Source organism: Budorcas taxicolor, chromosome 10, assembly GCF_023091745.1.
Source record: "Budorcas taxicolor isolate Tak-1 chromosome 10, Takin1.1, whole genome shotgun sequence".
Classification (NCBI taxonomy): domain Eukaryota; kingdom Metazoa; phylum Chordata; class Mammalia; order Artiodactyla; family Bovidae; genus Budorcas; species Budorcas taxicolor.
The window spans coordinates 26,713,723-26,726,871 of record NC_068919.1 but is presented as its reverse complement, the minus strand read 5'-3'; the positions used below and the strand labels follow the sequence as shown (position 1 = coordinate 26,726,871).

Genomic DNA, 13,149 nt, shown 5'->3' with positions numbered 1-13,149 from the left:
TGAGTCAGTGTTGCCAGGCATGAAAAAATACTTGGCAGGGAGACTACCTTGGTCTTTAAATGGGGACAAAGAAGGTGCCTGGACAAAAATGATATATATATTTTTAAACTTGAAGTGAGAAGAAAAATTTATTGTTCTTAGGTTGGTTAATCCTACAACTCTTGATCAGTGTTTAATGTAACATCAGATAGCATTGATTCATTGAGTTCCTCCACTCTACTCAAGTTCAAGGATAAGAACTATGATGTGAGAGAGTCAGGCATGATTTGGAGGCACACAGGATACATATGGGATGTTTATGTTTAGCTCTTGATTCAGATTAGTTTGGTGATAAACATACATTCCAGAGTTGGTAGCAGCATTGGCCCTGGTTGCTCAAGACCGCTTCTACATAGACCAAGCAAATAAAAGTATGCAATTAGGCTGAATTTGCCAAAGAAGCAGGGATTGCATGCTTTTTCCTTCTACACTGACCATTTAACCAGTTATTATAATAAATGACTGATGAGAAAAATTTTAAAGTGACTGCTGAGATTGAATATTCTAATTTTTTGAATTGAACCCCAGTCTTCCTGAAATATTAGAGAAACTTGATATCTGGGTTATCTGTACATCCATTTTTTCATTCAACAAAAAACATTTCTTAAGCTTCTGTTATGTTTCCAGCATTGTCTGGGGAGCTGGGAGTACAGAGAAAAAGAAACCATTTCACTCTCCCATGAGCTCATAGCCTGGCACTGGGAGAAAAACTCAGAAATAGCAAGTTATATTGCATCACTGTGCACTTGGAACAGTAATAGGTGAGTGGTGGAAGGTAAGGAAGTGTGGAATATTTTTTAGGAAAACATTGCTTTAGGAAAGAAGTAGAAGAATAGGGAAAACTTTAGTTTCAAATTGAGGATCTGCTATCTCTATCCATGAGGTTTTCTGTCAAATATTTTCTGAGAAGGAAAATTCAGACCCATTCTTAGTGATATTAGTTTTTCCATCTAAAATCTTTCACTGGGCATGTGGTTAGGGCTCTTCGGAACATCCAAGATGTAAGCTAACTTTAAATTCCTTTTCTGTGTTTTTCCATTTAGGCCTGTGAGTCTCTAGTCTCAGAATTTGAGGGAAGTTTCTATAGCATTCCTTTTTCTTTCCTCTTTCTATTCTACATGATTCTTTCATCATTCTGTTTTTCTCTATTTCTTACTCCTTTGCTTAATTTTCTTGTTTCCTTTATTTATCATTAAAGCTTTTTTTTCTTCCTATCCCTCACCATCTTTCAATTTCTTCTCTTTGTATGTTTCCTTTATTTTCATCTTCTAAATGATCTTACATTAAACAATTAAGTTGAAATTGCAAAGGAATTAATTAAAATTAATTCAACAAACACATACTGATTTTCTAGAACTGACTGTTCTGCCCTCTGAAACTGTCCAAGGAACTATCATGATGGAGATGAAAATACAGAAATCTCCACCTTTTAGTGCTTGTAAACAGAGGAAATAGGTCATGCACATGTAACTACACCAAAGGGTGAAAGGTGCTATGATAAATACAAAGTGCTATGGGAAATGAGGGGAAGAAGATTTCTTTTCTAGCTAGGAGAATTGGGGAGGTTTCATGAGCGGCATTTAAACTGGGTTGTGAAAAATGAACATTTCAAGACACATGAGGCAGGTTTTTATTTGAGTAATATCCAGTTGCGTGCATGCATATACACAATGTTTTGGCCATCATAAATAACACTTCTATGAGCACTGTGGTGCATGTATCTTTTTGAATTAGTTTTCTACAGATATACACCCAGGAGTGAGGTTGCTGGATCATATGATCACTCTATTTTTAGTTTTCTAAGGAACCTCCACAAAGCTTTCCATAGTGGCTGCGCAAACAGTGTAGGAGAGTTCCCTTTTCTCCACACTCCCTCCAGCATTTGTTGTTTGTGCAGTCTTTAGTTCTTGATTGTGGGTTCCGGTTCATTTCTGCTCTTCCCCATTTTATATCCATCTTCCTTTCCTCATTGCCTGTCCTGTGGACTTCAAACTACAGCATTAGATGCAAGGACAATAGACTGGTAGAGACTGCTGAATCAGCTTCTGCAGGGTCAGTAAGATCAAGTCACTGTCACAACTCTTTTGGTATTTTACCTCCTGGTGGTTCTGCTTCTCCATTGGAACACTGAGTAATATGGCCAGTAATCCAAATTTCTTATTTTTCCTATTTTTTCAGGCAAATTTGGAGCCCAAAGTGACTGAGACCATGGGGGGAGGAAATCATTCGGTGGTGTCTGAGATTGTGTTGGTGGGACTCACCAGTTCTTTGGAGACGCAACTTGTCCTCTTTCTAATTTTCTCTGTGTTTTATGTAACAAGTATTTTAGGAAACCTCCTCATTGTTCTCACAGTGACCTCTGACTCCCATTTACGCTCCCCTATGTGCTTCCTGCTAGCCAACCTCTCCTTTATTGACATGTGGGTTTCCTCCATTACAGCTCCCAAGATGATATCTGATCTTTTCAAAGAGAGAAAAGTAATCTCTTTCCAAGGATGCATTGCTCAGATGTTCTTCGTTCATGTTATTGGAGGAACCGAGATGGTTCTGCTCATTGCCATGGCCTTTGACCGTTATGTCGCTATATGTAGGTCTCTCCATTACCTGCTCATCATGAACTTCAGAACTTGTATTTCACTCTTGGTTGCTGCCTGGACCATTGGGATCATCCACTCACTCATCCAGATTCTATTTGTCGTAAATCTACCGTTCTGTGGCCCCAATAAATTGGACAGTTTTTACTGTGATCTTCCTCGATTTATTAGGCTTGCCTGCATAGATACTTACAAACTGGAGCTTGTGGTTACTGCCAATAGTGGTTTCATCTCCCTGGGAACATTTTTCATTCTGATTACCTCCTATATCTTCATCTTGGTCACTGTTTGGCAACGTTCCTCAGGTGACTTGTCCAAGGCCCTCTCTACACTGTCGGCTCATATTGCAGTGGTGGTCTTATTTTTCGGCCCATGTATTTTTGTGTATTCGTGGCCATTTCCCACAGTACCAGTGGATAAATTCCTTGCTATTTTTGATGTAGTTATTACTCCATTTCTGAATCCTGCCATCTACAGTTTGAGGAACAAAGAGATGAAGGTGGCAATGAGGAGGATATTCAGTCAGATGTTGAGTTTCAGGAAGCTGTTTTAAGTGATTTTGATATCAATAAAGATGAACAACCCTACTATTCCCTGCCCACACCACAGACATGAATCAACGAAACATAGTACCATGGATGCTTTACTTACTAGTTTAATTACCAATGTCCAGAATTTTCTTAATGTGATTTCTGCCCATAACCAAGAAAGATATGGTATTCTTTCTTGTGCAATGTGACAGAATAACAGCATTAACGCAGGACTATTTCCACATTTTCTTGTGTCTCCTCGATAAAAATGAATTTGGACTGGTCTCTTTTTGATTTCTTTTCCCCTCTGGATTCTGAGGAGGATCCTCACTTGTCAGATAGAGTTTTGGATTTTGTGATACAGAATCTGAAGAAGAGTGCTTTGGAAATATGACAAAAATTGAAATTATTCAGGATAGTTTTTTTTTTGAAGTTCAGTAGTGAGATGTGTGTGTAGTAAGTAAACTAGTAATTAAAGCATCCATGGTGTTGTGTTTCAGCTGTAATGTGTGAAAAAACAGATGAAAGGTAAAAAGGGGATTTTAAAGAGTTATTTTTGGCTATCTCTTCCCTTCAATATGATATTGCCCTTCAATAAAATAAAAAAGTTAAAGTTATTCTGAATTATTTTTGAGTTAAAAAAAAATCACAATATCAGCCTAAAATCGGATCACTGGGGTATGGCTTCATAAGCATTTCAGCTAATGCACACAGTAAGTATGAATTAAGCCTTGTAACTACTACAGTTTTTCCAAAATCTTTGTTCCTGTATCATCTGGGGATTTGAACAATGGAGATCAGGTAATGGGCAAAGACAATGACCCAGTTAGTGCTAATCCTTGCCTTAATTATATTGAAGTCACCTATAATTCCTCAGAGTTGTTGTGCTCAGTTGTTTAAGTCATGTCCAGCTCTTTGCAACCCCATGGACTGGAGCTTTCCAGGCATCTTGCATTTTCCAGGCAAGAATATTGGAGTGGGTTGCCACTTGTTTCTCTAGGGGATCTTCTCGACCCAGGGATCAAACCCAATTGGCAGGCAGATTCTTTACCACTGAGCCACCAGAGGAGGCCTCCTCAGACTTAGGTAACTGTCTTCTTTTCAGTGACATGGTTACAAGTGCAGACTCCTGAGCCAGACTGTATGAATTCAAAACTTAGCTTTGCTTTTTCAATAATTCATGAATTGTTTAACCTCTTTATCCCTAAATTCTGTTATCTGTAAAATGAATCATCTGGAATTTCTATTTGACTGCTATTGACTTACAGAAATAGCAGTACCTTATGGCTAAAGGTATTTTCATACGTTTCATACTTATAAGGTGATAAGGATTAACTAAATTAATACTTGCAAAGTGCTTAAAGCAATTCCTGGCCTATAGCATTATATACATGCATGTTCAATAAAATAAAATAAAACATTAAAACCACTTCTCAGTTTTGACAAACTTCTTCCATGTTATTAGAGATTATTTCTTTCCTTTCTAACTCCGTTTTCATCAGTCATTGGTCAAGAAATTGTTCTTTTTCTAAAAGGAGTATTTTAAATTATTGAATTCCTTAGATAAAGAGACCTCAAAATGCCACAGTTCAATTTTCATTCTACACTTTTTCTCTTCAAATTGCATTTTTTTTTAAAATTTATTTTTTAAAAATTGAAGTATAGTGTGGCTAGTGGTAAAGAATCTACCTGCTAATGCAGGAGATGTGAGAGACACAGGTTTGACCCCTGGGTCATGAAAATCCCCTGGAGTAGGAAACGGCACTCCAGTATCGTTGCCTGGAAAATTCCATGGGCAGAGGAGCCTGGTGAGCTAGAAGTACATGGGGCTGCAAAGAGTCGTCCACGACAGAGCACACTGTGCCTATGGTGTAATTATAATGCATTAATTACTGCTGTACAGCAAAGTGATTCAGTTATATATGCATGTACATTCTTTTTCACATTCTTTTCCATTATAGTTTTCACAGGTATTGAATATAGTTCCCTGTGCTATACAGTAAGACCTTGTTGTTTACCCATTCTATGCATACCAGTTTACATCTACTAACCCAAACTCTCATTCTTGCCCTCTCCCACCCGCCTCCCCCTTGGCAACTCCCAGTCTATTCTCTATGTCCCTGATTTTGTTTCTGTTTCATAGACAGGTTCGTTTTAGACGTCACATATAAGTGATATCATATGGTATTTCGCTTTGTCTTTCTGATTTACTTCACTTAGTGTGATAATCTCTAGTTGCATATACGTTGCTGCAAATGGCACTACTTTGCTATTTTTTTTAATGACTGAGTTGTATTCCATTGTATACATGTACCACATTTTTTTTTTTTTTTAAGCCAGGCCTCTGTCTATGGACATTTAGGTTGCTTACCTGTCTTGGCTATTGTGAATCAGTCAGTTCAGTCATTCAATTGTGTCCGACTCTTTGTGACCTCATGGACTGCAACATGCCAGGCTTCCCTGCCCATTAGCAACTCCTGGAGCTTGCTCAAACTCATGTCCATCTCGTGCTGTTATGAACATAGAAGTGCATGCACCCTGTTGAATTATAGTTTTGTCTGCATATATGCCCAGGAATGGGATTGCTGGATCATAAGATAATTCTATTTTCAGTTTTCTAAGAAAACTCTGTACTGTTTTCCACAGTGGCTGCACCAACTTACATTCCCACCAACTGTGTAGGAGGGTTCCCTTTTCTCCATACTTGGTCCAGCATTTGTTACATGTAGACTTTTTAACGATGGCCATTCTGAGCAATGTGAGGTAGTACCTTATTGTAGTTTTGACTTGCATTTCTCTAATAATTAGTGATGTTGAGATCTTTTCATGTGCCTATTGGACATTTGTGCTTATTCTTTGGAGAAATGTCTCTTTAGGTCTTCTGCTCATTTTTTTTTTTTTTTTTTGTTTGGGTTGTTAATTTTTTTCTTGTTGTCTAGTTGTATGAGCTGTTTGTATATTTTGGAAATTAAGCCCTTGTTGGTTGGATTGTTTGCAATTATTTCCTCCCTTTCTGTAGTTTGTCTTTTCGTTTGTTTAAGATTTCCTTTGTTGTGCAGAAGCTGGTAAATTTGACTAGGCACCTTTGTTTCAGTTCAGTTCAGTTCAATTGCTCTGTTGTGTCCGACTCTTTGTGACCCCATGGACTGTAGCACGCCAGGCTTCCCTGTCTATCACCTACTCCCGAAGCTTGCTCAAACTAATGTCCACTGAGTCAGTGATGCCACCCAACCATCTCATTCTCCGTCGTCCCCTTCTCTTCCTGCCTTTGATCTTTCCCAGCATAGGGGTCTTTTTCCAATGAGTCAGTTCTTCGCATCAGATGGCCAGAGTATTGAAGCTTCAGCTTCAGCTTCAGCTTTAGTCCTTCCAATGATCATTCAGGACTGATTTCCTTTAGGATTGACTGGTTTGATCTCCTTGCATTTCGAGGGACTCTAAGAGTCTTCTCCAACACCATAGTTCAAAAGCATCAATTCTTCGGCGCTCAACTTTCTTTATAGTCCAACTCTCACATCCATACATGACTACTGGAGAAACCATAGCTTTGACTAGATGGGTCTTTGTTGGCAAAGTAATGTCTCTGCTTTTTAATATGCTGTCTAGGTTGATCATAGCTTTTCTTCCACTCTTTTAATTTCATGGCTGGAGTCACCATCTGCAGTGATTTTGGAGCTCCCCAAAATTAAGTCTGTCACTGTTTCCCCAACTATTTGCTTATTGGGCATTTATGGATATTTTTTGGAGAAATGTCTCTTTAGGTCTTCTGTTCATTTTTTTGGTTTGAGTTGCTCACTTTTTTCTTGTTGTCTAGTGATGGAACTGGATGCCACGATCTTAGTTTTCTGAATGCTGAGTTTTAAGCCAACTTTTTCACTCTCTTCTTTGTTTATTTTCATTTTTATTTCTATTGTCTTGGGAGACTGACCTAAGAAAACATTGGTATGATATATGTCAGAAAATATTTTGCCTGTGTTTTCTTCTAGGAGTTTTATGGTATCATGTCTATGTTTAAGTTTTTAAGCCATTAGTTGCATTCTTCTATGCTCTTCAATAGTTTTATGAAGATTGTCTTTGTTATCTATGGTTCTTTTTTAAGATTTAAAATTCTAAAAAATTTTAAGATTGAAGTATAGTTGATATACAACATATGCTACAATATTATATGTTCATAATATAATGAGACAATTTTTAAAAATTTACTTATTTTTAATTGAAGGATATAATTCACATTAAAAAATTTTTATTTTTATTTTTAAAATTTTTATTTTTACTTTATTTTACTTTACAATACTGTATTGGTTTTGCCATACATTGACATGAATCCGCCACGGGTGTACATGAGTTCCCAATCCTGAACCCCCCTCCCACCTCCCTCCCCATAGTTTCTAATGTGGACCATTTTTAAAGCTTTTATTGAATTTGTTGCAATATTGTTTCTGATATATTTTATTATTATTATTATTTTTTGCCACAAGGCATGTGGGATTTTAGCTCTGTGACCAGGGATCAAACTTGCACCCCCTGCTTTGGAAGGTGAAATCTTAACCCCTGGACCACCAGGGCCATCCTGATTCACAATTTTTAAAGGTTATGTTTCATTTATAGTTATTATAAAATATTGGCTATATTCCTCATGTTGTACAATATATCCTTGCAGCTTATTTTATACATAATAGTTTGTAACTCTTAATCCCCTTTTCCTATACAGCTCCTTCCCCTTTCCTCTTTTTACTGGTAACCACTGGTTTGTTCTCTATATCTGTGATTCTGCTTTTTTTTTTTTGGTCATATGCATTAGTTTGTTATAATTTTTGGATTCCACATAGAAGTGATATAATTCAGTATTTGTCTTACTCTGTATGACATTTCACTTAGCATTATGCCCTAAAAGTCCATCCATGTTGTTGCAAATAGCATTATTTCATTCATTTTCATGGTGGAGTTATATTTCACTGTGTATATATATATATATATATATATATAATGTATATATATACAACATCCTCTTTATTATCTATGGTGCTTTTTTAAAACTTGATTTATTTTTTATGGAAAGATAATTGCTTTACAGAATTTTGCTCTTTTCTGTCATACCTCAACATAAATCAGCCATAGGTATACATATATCCCCTCACTTTTGAAACTCCCTCCCATGTCCCTCCCCATCCCACCCCTCTAGGTTGATACAGAGCCCCTTTTTGAGTTTCCTGAGCCATACAGCAAATTCCCGTTGACTATCTATTTTACATATGGTAATGTAAGTTTCCATATTACTCTATCCATATATCTCACCTTCTCCTCCCCTCTCCCCATGTCCATAAATCTATTCTCTATGTCTGTTTCTCCATTTTTGCCCTGTAAATAAATTCTTCAGTACCATTTTTCTAGATTCCGTATATATGTGTTAGAATGTGGTATTTATCTTTTCTTTCTGACTCACTTCACTCTGTATAATAGGTTCCAAGTTCATCCACCTCATTAGAACTGACTCAAATGCATTACTTCATATGGTTGAGTAATATTCCACTGTGTATATGTACCACTACTTCTTTATCCATTCATCTGCTGATGGACATCTAGGTTGCTTCCATGCTCTAGCTATTGTAAATAGTGCTGCAATAAACAATGGGACACATGTGTCTCCTTCAATTTTGGTTTCTTCAAGGTATATGCCTAGGAGTGGGATTGCTGGGTCATATGGTGGTTTTATTCCTAGTTTTTTAAGGAATCTTCATACTGTCTTCCATAGTGGCTGTATCAATTTACATTCCCATCAACAGTGCAAGATCATTCCCTTTTCTCCACACTCTCTCCAGCATTTATTGTTTGTAGACTTTTTGAAGAGAGCCCTTCTGACCCATGTGAGGTGATATCTCATTGTAGTTTTGATTTGCATTTCTCTAATAATGAGCAATGTTGAGCATCTTTCACATGTTTGTAAGCCATCTGTATGTCTTTGGAGAGATGTCTGTTTAGGTCTTTTCCCCACGTTTTGATTGGGTTGTTTTTCTGGCATTGAGTTGTATGAGCTGCTTGTATATTTTGGAAATAAATCCTTTGTCAGTTGTTTCATTTGCTATTATTTTCTCCCATTCTGAGGGTTGTCCTTTCACTTGACTTATAGTTTCCTTGGCTGCGCAAAAGCTTTTAAGTTTAATCAGGTCACACTTGTTTACTTTTGTTTTTATTTCCATTACTCTAGGAGATGGGCCATAGAGGATCTTGCTTTGATTTACATCATCGAGTGTTCTCCCTATGTTTTCCTCTAATAGCTTTATAGTTTCTGGTCCCACATTTAGGTCTTTAATCAATTTTGAGTTTATCTTTGTGTATGGTGTTGGGAAATGTTCTAATTTCATTCTTTTACATGTAGCTGTCCAGTTTTCTCAGCACCATTTATTGAAGAGGCTGTCTTTGCCTCATTGTGTATTCTTGCCCCCTTTGTCAAAAATAAGGTACCATAGGTGCATGGGTTTATTTCTGGGTTTTCTATCTTGTTCCATGGGTCTATACTTCAGTTTTTGTGCCAGTACTATAATGTCTTGATGACTGTAGCTTTATAGTATAATCTGAAGTCAGGAAGGTTTATTCTTCTAGCTCCATTCTTCTTTCTCAAGAGTTCTTTGGCTATTCGGGGTCTATGAATTGTGAAATTTTTTGTTCTAGTTCGGTGAAAAATGCCATTGGTAATTTCATAGGGATTGCATTGAATCTGTAGAATGCGTTTGGTAGTATAGACATTATCACAATATTGGTTCTTCCTATCCAGGAACATGTAATATATCTTCGTTTATGTCATCTTTGATGTCTTTCATTAGTGTCTTATGATTTTCTGTGTACAGTTCTTTTGTCTCCTTAGGTAAGCCTATTCCTAGATATTTAATTCTTTTTGTTTCAGTGGTTAATGGAACTGATTCCTTAATTTCTTTTTCTGATTTTTCATTGTTACAGTATAGAAATGCAAGTGATTTCTGTGCATTGATTTTGTATCCTGCAACTTTGCTAACTTCACTGATTAGCTCTAGTAATTTCCTGATACTATCTTTAGAGTTTTCTATATACAGTATCATGTCATCTGCACACAGGGAGAGCTTTACTTCTTCTTTTCCAATCTGGATTCCTTTTATTTCTTTTTCTTCTCTGATTGCTGTAGCTAGGACTTCCAGAACTATGTTAAGTAATACTAGTGAAAGTGGACACCCTTGTCTGGTTCCTGATCTTAGGAGGAATGCTTTCAGTTTTTCACCATTGAGAATAATGTTTGCTGTAGGCTTATCATATATGGCCTTTACTATGTTGAGGTATGTTCCTTATATGCCCTCTATGGTGCTTTTTAATGTGCTAGAAGAAGTTAGCAAGCAGATTTGGTTATGAGGAAAATTACATAAATAGAAATTTAATTAATCAAAAAAGATACTGAATGCTCACTATATTCTTTTTTAAACAAACTTCATTTTGTATTGGGGTATAGCTGATTAACAATGTTGTAATAGTTTCAGGTCAGCAGCCAAGGGACTCAGCCATACATATACATGAATCCATTCTATATTCTAAATGCTGTGCCAGGATCTGTAGAAAACTGTTAGAAGCATACAAATCAACTGTCAGAAAGGACAGTGGATCTCTGAGGCAAAAATCACTGTGAGCAAGTAAGGGGTGTGGTAAGGTGGGCAGACTCAACAAAAAGGTTTGAGTAGAAGGGATCCATGAATTTGTGAACATTTTGTAAAGGAGTTAGAGGCCATTACAATTGTTCTTCTGAGGTAAGTGCATGCCTTGGAAGAAGGGAAGTTCCAGGAAAGCTCTGGAGTAGATCAATGCCACAGCATGTCAGGGCATGGATATCTCCTCTACCTCATTGCCAGGGTCCATGAAGATGGAAAAGATTTGACTCTGTCAGCTTCACTGAGTATTTTTACTCTTCTTAGCCAGTTTGGACTTTCTCTTGCTTGAATACACCAGGTTTGTGGTCTGAGACCCATACCCTGGCCCTTTCCTCCACTTGCCTAGAGTTTCACCTAGGTAAATGTAGGGTTGGTTCCTGCTCATCATTCAGATATCAGCTTGACTGTCAATGCCAGGAAAAGACATCCTATCCAAGGAAGTTCCCTCTTGCCTTTCTAAAACTCTACTTATTCTTTACCATATGCTTTTTAAAATGTCTTCATATTTTTAAAATCTATTTGAAATATTGCTTTGTTAATTATTTTTGTTTCTATCCATAGGAAAAAAGATTCATAAAATGGAAAGTAAAATTTCTTTGTTCTTTGTACCTAGAGGGATGCCTGACTTACAGTAGGAAGTTGATAATATTTGCCTGACCTACAGTAGGAAGTCAATAATTGTTTGTGCATAGAGCAATGGTAAATAAAAGCTGAGAGGGAGAAAGAAACAACTCTTTCTTTCTGAATCACAAAGAATGGAAAAGGATGGGAAAACCTAGTAGATTTAGCACAACCATTAAAATAAATTTTTTCAGAGACACATGTACCTCAGTGTTCATTACAACACTATTTACAATAGCTCAGACAAGGAAGCAACCTACATATCCATTGACAGATGAATGGATTAAAAAGCTGTGGTGCATACATATGATGGAATATTACTCAGCCATAAAATGGAATGAATTTGAGTCAGTTCTAGTGAGGTGGGTGAAACTAGAGCCTGTTATACAGAGGGAAATAAGTCAGAAAGGGAAAAACAAATATTGTATATTAATGCATATACATGGAATCTAGAAAAATGGTACTGATGAACCTATTTTCAGAACAGGAATAGAGATGCAGGCATAGAACAGACTTGTGGACATAGTGGGGGAAGGAGAGGGTGGGACAGAATTGAGACAGCAGCACTGACATACATACCATGCATAAAATATATAGCTGATGGGAAGTGGCAGCATAATACAAGGAGTTCAACCTGGTATTCTGTGACAGCCTAGAGGGGTGGGATGGGGTGGTGGGTTGGGGGGAGATGCAAGAGGAAGATGACATACGTACCCTTATGGTTGATTCACATTGTTGCATGGCAGAAACCAACACAACATTTTAAAGAAATTATCCTCCAATTAAAAAAAATACTGCCAAGTCAAAAATTAGGTCGGGGGGGCGGGGGGCGGGGGGGTGGAAGGAAGCTTACCTATAGAGAAACACAAAGAAGAAAAGAAAAAAAAAATCACCAAAAATAATCCCATTCAAATATAATGGTAAAAAATTTGTCATGTTTCTTTTAAGATATTTATTTATACACTTAAAAATTATACACACAAAAATTATACACACAATAATATCACACTGTTCCACAATTCACTTAACAATATGATATGATGTAAATCTTTTCATGTTGATGTATTCTAGCATGTGGCTAGAATTGATGGCTATTTTTTTTTCATTTTAAACAAGAAGTTTATTTAAACAACAAGACGCTTGACTTGAAGGGAAAACTATCTAGAATTCATTTCTTTTAGAGTAATTTATGCCTACTTAAAGACAGATTGCCCTACATGTAACAGCTACGTACAAAAAAGTTATAAAATTGTCCTTGGTTTTACAATGATAAATGAAAAACATTAAAATTCTCCAATCGAACAAGGTATGCAAGAATTTTTATGTTGTTCTTTTTTTTGTTAAACAGTGAGAGCAAAATAACTTACTGGAATATGAAGATAAGAGCTGATGAGCATGCCACTAATGGAGAAAAGGGGGTATTTTCACAGAATCAGTATTTTTCCCCATCCCATCTCCATTTGATGTCAATCAAAACATACCATTGGCCATTTAGTTAAAAAAAAAATGCAATATGCTTGTGCACATACACCAGTTACTTTATGTACAATAAAGGAATGGGGAAGGGGAAAATGAAAGAATAGAGAAACTATACTGTAGTCGTCAGGATGTGGTGGAACCAAATTGTGGTTTTCTAATTGAGAATGTCTTCTTGGTCTGGAGGAACAGAATTCTGGAGTAAAGTAGCAGGTTACCTTT

General features: G+C 36.7%; 1 protein-coding gene across 1 annotated transcript; it reads left to right on the top strand.

Moving 5' to 3' along the window:
• The first annotated feature begins 2,241 nt into the window (after positions 1–2,241).
• LOC128053997 (olfactory receptor 4F3/4F16/4F29-like) lies at positions 2,242–3,186 on the top strand. Its single transcript, XM_052646527.1, has one exon. It carries the CDS (start codon positions 2,248–2,250, stop codon positions 3,184–3,186), a length of 939 nt encoding a protein of 312 aa, XP_052502487.1. The 5' UTR covers positions 2,242–2,247.
• The last annotated feature ends 9,963 nt before the right edge of the window (positions 3,187–13,149 follow it).

Excerpts from the sequence above, each read along its gene's own strand:
- LOC128053997 (XM_052646527.1), top strand. The coding sequence starts at position 2,248 with ATGGGGGGAGGAAATCATTCGGTGGTGTCTGAGATTGTGTTGGTGGGA.